The following is a 5,811-nucleotide window of genomic DNA, read 5'->3' on the forward strand; positions in this document are numbered from 1 at the left end:
AGCATGATCTGATTACGGTTTGTAGTGATACACTATTGTAGTCATATGTAGAAATTGACCCTTGTCCGAATTGTCATGTGCAATGTATGATAACTGCATTGATTAGCATATTTCTGAAACTTAATGCTCCTGGGAATTGAACTTAATTAGCGCAAGGCTTTAGGTTATTCTTTAGGTAGAATTCACATACGCATCTCTAATGTGTGTGTTGATTACTTAGGAAATTTACGGAGTATTCTTGCAATAAGGTATTCTAGGGCTTTTGATGATAGCGAGATTAAATACGAATTCTAATCATACATTCAAAACTTGTTTGCTAATGAAGATGAATCCTTAACCAATTACTTTACATCTTGATTTGCGTGTTTGCTTTGCTTTATTTGTTTTTAGTATAATTTACTTTCCATAAAAATCCCCCTTGCTTTACATAAGAAACCGAAACATATTGACAACCTAGTCCTCTCTGTGGGAACGATCCTTTTTGCCCTTGCTATATTATATATTTTGAGTAGTGAGAAAGTAATTTATTTTTGACGCATACGACAACGATCAAGGTGTCTAAAACACCTTTATATTTATCTATTGTTTATGCTTTCTTTGCTAGTTTTCTTGTAAATTATGTATTTTATGTTTGCTTTTGAGTGTTTAGGTACTTTTGAGTCATTTCGAACAAAAGAAGAAGAAACATGGCAAAAGTATCATTTCGAGTGGAACTGCTATTGGAGGCGAAATTATTTCTCATTATTTGCTTTTATTTCTTCATCTCTATCTGAAAAGCATGTCGGCTTTAGTGATGCAAATATATGTCTGAAAAGCACGACTGCTTTAGTGATGAAGAGACATTGAAGACAAGAAGTGAATTTGAGAAATAAGAGACGGATGATGTTGGTGGAAGGATTCGAAGAAGGGCAAAAACATCATTTCAAAGGCGAGTGCTATGCGGAGTCAAGGATAAGGGCCGCTAGCTTTGTTTCAAAGGAAAGCTAAATGGGTTGCATATAACTGGTGGCATGTAACATTTTGATGGGGGCCTCTATCAATTCCCATTCCTACACAAACCAGAGATTCAGAGAGGATTAGCTTTTATTTCTTTTCCTCTCCCTGGAACTAATGGAGGCTGCTTCTGTGAGAATAGGTTGATGAAGTTCTTGCTTATTTTATAGAAATTGGAGAATGAATTACCGAATTGAGATACAGAGAACACAAACTCGTGGTTGAATCACCTATTTTGGAAGAATAAATGGGTATGTGATGTTCTGGGTTTACAAGTTAGGGTTTTGTTTGATCTGGATTTGGAATTCAGAAGTTGATGGTTTGAAATGGTGATGATTGAAGAGATGATTCAGATTATGAGAAGGGTTTTGATGTCCTTCTGGTTTCGTTATGAGCAAGATACAAGATAAAGATGAGTACGAGTGGTATTTGAAATCAGATTGGAATTAGATTTGTTGTTGCCTGAGAAGAAACAGAAATTAGGGTTTCTCTGGAGTAAATGAGATGATTCTGATAGTTAAGCTCAGGGAAGAAATGTTTTTTTACAGGATTTGGTTGTGTTGAAATTCATGGAAGATTGAAGTGGTTTTGGAAGATGTCGATTTCCTGATGGTTTCAGTTGAGGAACAAGGGCAGAAGAGATGTAGTTGCTGCTTTTCGACTGGTGTTGGGAGCTGATGCTGCTACAATGGCTAGGCAGAGAGTTGGTGCTGCTTTTCGACTGGTGTTGAAATCGAAGAAGATTTCTCTCGTTGAGGTAATAAATCATTTTAGGTCATTAATTTTACCAATTCGAATTTAGGGTTTTGTTTTTCCTTCACCGTCACTCATTTCTAGGTTTTTTTTTTCTTCTCTCATTATGTTTAGGTTTTGGGCTCAATCCAAGACATTATTTCTTCCTACTTTCAATTGAAGGATGAAACGTCAGGTGGATTTGGGTTTGGAGTGAGAAGTTCTCCTTCTCACTATAATAGTTCATGAAATGCTGGATTCATTGGATGATGCTTTTAATCAACTCTCGGTTACCTCATTGGATACTTTCAGGAGTTTGAAGCGTAGCTTGTTTAGTATTCTTGATGTTTTAGATGCAGAGACATCTACAGAGATGAAGTTAATTCGTCATTTACGTTTCCAACATATTAATGAGTGCTCAAAAGACAAGTATGATGACAGGGAAGAATCGACTGCAGCTATGCGTAACTGGATGGCATCTTTAAGGATGGTGCTTGGTAAACTAAATGATGCAATAGATGATATTAAAAGCACTACTTCAACTGATTTGCAAAGGGAAGGTAATCAATCCCTTTCTGATTTAAGTATTACATCCTTGGTTGATACATTGCGTGCTACTATTAATAATCAACCTTTGGATCCACACAAAGATATAAGGAAACTACTTAGGTCTACACATTCTTATATCCTTCACCGGCCAGAGGATGAAAATGCAGTAATAGAATTATTGTTGGAACCCTTGGTGAATGTTGGTATTATTCCAATTGTTGGTGATGCTGGATGCGGTAAATCTATTCTTGCTAAACTTGTGTATGATAACCAAAGGGTTAAAGACCACTTTGATTTGATAATGTGGGTTTCGTTTTCTGATTCTTATCCCAACGTACTGAAGTTTTCACAACGTCTCATTGATTCTGTTTCTAACAGTCTACCAAAAAATCAGGAGAAAAAATTTAGAAAGAAACTAAAAGGGGTAAGAAAAGCATCGGCAACTTCCGAATTTAATAATCTTCAAACAATACTCGGAGAGTTGCTTTCTAAGAGAAAATTTCTGCTTGTTTTAGATGGCGTGTCAACTGAATTTTGTTGTGATTGGAATGTGTTAAGGATGTCTCTATCCGCGGGGGTAAACTCAAGTAAAATTTTACTTACTACTCGGAGCTCCAAAGTTGCTTCACTGTTGGGGACAGTCCAACCCTACTATCCATTACCTCTGAGTTACAAAGACTGTTGCTCCTTGTTTAACTATTTTGCAAATGGGTATACCAGAGATGGCACCACTGCTTCTCTTCCTCCTCCTATGGAACTATTACACCGTTTTCAGGATATGGTGAGGTTGTTTAAAGGTTTTCCCTCTGTAGTAGCAGGAGCTGGTATTCTAGTAGCAGCTTGTATGGAAGATACAGTCAAGCTTCAGATATTAGAGGCCATGCGGTCAAATGAACTTTTAACTGTTCCATTTACTCCAGATCTGTTGTGGGCTTATCATGGTTTGTCGTCCACGCATCTGAAGCAGTGCTTTGCATACTGTGCGTTGTTCCCTAAACTGCACTTGTTTGAGAGGCGCAAACTCATATTGTTATGGATGGCAGAAGGTTTCCTTAGACCTAAAGATGGGATGAGGATGGAAGATGTAGGATTTGTCTACTTTGCAGAACTTCTTGATAAATCTTTCTTGCAATCTAAGGAGCACAACTTTGGTGAGTCATTTTACTGCATGCCCGAGCATGTTTATAGTTTGGCGGAATATATTTTATTCTCTGGTGATGGATATATTAAGTTGAGCACAAACAATAAGAGAGCATCAGCGCCATCCAATGTCTCCGAATATGCTCGATATTCTTCATTTTGGCATGTGACTGTGAATCAGCAAATAGTTGGGGTTGAGGCTATCTACAAGAGCATGGGGTTAAACACGCTTCTACTGTTTAACACTCGTATTGGGGAGTTTCTCGCAATCTATTTCTAAACTTGACCCGGGTACGTGTTTTGGACTTATGTAATGCTGGTCTTTCAGAATTGCCCGATTCCATCTGCAACATGACACATTTGAGGTTCCTTGATCTTTCTAAGAATGACATTAACCAATTACCTGCAAAGCTGAGTATGCTTCGCAACCTCCAAACATTGATAATTGATAGCAATGTGAAGGTGTTACAGTTCCCCGCAGGCATGGAGAAAGTACCTAACCTCCGTCATCTGGATTTGGGCAGTCGTCAACCATTTGTGAGGCCACCAGGGATTGAACAACTGACTAACCTTCAAACACTGCGGACAATTGCTGTGGTTGGGTATTATCGTGATGAAGTTTGGAGGACTGGAGTACTGAGAGAGTTGGTGAACCTTCAGGAATTGCGGGTTACCATCAAGCTTGGAAATCTGGATGCCAAGGAAAAAGAGACTAATAATCAAGGCATTCTTATGAATATGAAAAATCTCCGGAAGCTGGAGCTCTTCTGGCATCCAATGAAAATCGAAAATGCAGATAACTTACTTGCAAGTTTCAAGCCTCCCACAAATGTGAAACATCTGGTGCTAGATTCTTGTGGTGGAATCCAGTTCCCAGATTGGCTGGGCAATCCTTCTCAAATCTTGAGATTGTCGTGGTGTGTGGACGCTATTCTTGTGAGTTCCTTCTCTTGGACAACTTTCATTTCTTAAATATCTTCGGTTAGAAGAAATGAATACGCTCAAATATATCAACAGTCGATTTTGTGGCGACAGTTTGGCTAATGAGAGGTTTCCATCACTGAAAACCTTAGAACTTGTATCATTGTCTCACCTGGAGAGCTGGACTGATTTGCATGATGGTGACATGCCTCTTCTCCAAGAACTACATATTGTTGGTTGTCAAATGCTAAGCTCTCTCCCAACTCTCAAATTTCTTGGTTCTCTCCAAAAGTTGCACATTGAGTATTGTCAGAAGCTTCAAGCCTTTCCAGATGAAAAACCACCCATTACACTTAATTATCTTGCGTTTAAACTGCCCCTTATTGCTCGAATCATGCAAGGATGAGAAGTATAAAGATTGGGGAAAGATGCTCAAGACTGCCGAAGAAATGGAACATCTCCAATGGTTAGTAATTGTTACTCTCTTCACCACCTTTGACTTGTATTTGGTCATGAGTCACGCTTTGAACTTCTGAATTATCAAGTAGCTAGGTTTGTTGCTGGACATGCTAATGATTTAATGGTTTCTGCTGCTGTGATTTTATGTTGTTTGTGCAGAGCTGATAAAGTTTCATACCATCAGTGGTGTAATCAGAAAGGCCGGATACACTTGAAAGTTGTGAAATCCGCAGCGGAGGGTATTTTTTCTGCCAATGTCGACACTCTCAGCTTCTCTCTCTCTTGGACTTGTTTGCCGTTTCAAATTTGACTCCCAATTCCCTTAGGGACCATATTATCGACTCTCTTTTCTTTCTTCTTTTATTGGCCAAGACTTTCTATAAATTCCTCTTTGCTTTCGGAAGATATTGTAATTTACTTCATCCAATTTTCATCTTTATAATGGTACGACTCATCGGCATGAGACATTAGACATCTTATCTGTATTTTATGTTTTTGTTTGTCAGTGTAGATGTGATTTGCTCAGACTCATCTTATTTAGTCTTAAAAACAGGCAGCATGGACTTCAGTTGTTGCATTAGGATGATTTGGTTGCAGTTTTCTGAAGGACCATTTGAAAGTATAGCTAGCTAGCTTAAAGTAAAAACTTCTTCCATTGAATATTGATTAATAAATCTTGGTCGACCAAAAAAATTTAAGCATACTGCTTAAAGATGATTTTTGGGCCTTTAGTAACTGAGGTTACTTCAAGTTCACCCAATCACCCAGAAAGTAAGCAGATAGAGAGTGAGTTATGGAGTAGAGATGCAAGGCGACTATAAGTGTAGTGTAATTAGCGAGAGATTATGGCAGCTATAAAAAAGACAAGGATTTCTTCCATCTCACCTCCTTTAAAATACTAAGTCATAGAGCTCCCACGTCGCATGGTGAGTTTGACACCCCTTCAAATTAAATTAGATAAACAAAACTAGTCATAAAAATCCAAGGTGACCAAACATGTGGTACAAAAACCCCACT

General features: G+C 38.3%; 2 protein-coding genes across 2 annotated transcripts; both read left to right on the forward strand.

Annotated features, from left to right (window-relative positions):
• The first annotated feature begins 639 nt into the window (after nt 1-639).
• On the forward strand, nt 640-5,319 carry LOC113285876 (putative disease resistance protein RGA3). The gene is made up of 3 exons (XM_026534621.1): nt 640-1,750; nt 1,861-4,801; nt 4,954-5,319. The coding sequence occupies exon 2, from the start codon at nt 1,976-1,978 to the stop codon at nt 3,692-3,694; it is 1,719 nt and encodes a 572-aa protein (XP_026390406.1). The 5' UTR covers nt 640-1,750; nt 1,861-1,975; the 3' UTR covers nt 3,695-4,801; nt 4,954-5,319.
• LOC113304484 (putative disease resistance RPP13-like protein 1) lies at nt 3,766-4,741 on the forward strand. Its single transcript, XM_026553645.1, has 2 exons — nt 3,766-4,331; nt 4,450-4,741. Exons 1-2 carry the CDS (start codon nt 3,766-3,768, stop codon nt 4,739-4,741), a joined length of 858 nt encoding a protein of 285 aa, XP_026409430.1.
• Nucleotides 5,320-5,811: the final 492 nt, after the last annotated feature.

The sequence above is a fragment of the Papaver somniferum genome, chromosome 1 (assembly GCF_003573695.1).
Source record: "Papaver somniferum cultivar HN1 chromosome 1, ASM357369v1, whole genome shotgun sequence".
Taxonomy (NCBI): Eukaryota; Viridiplantae; Streptophyta; class Magnoliopsida; order Ranunculales; family Papaveraceae; genus Papaver; species Papaver somniferum.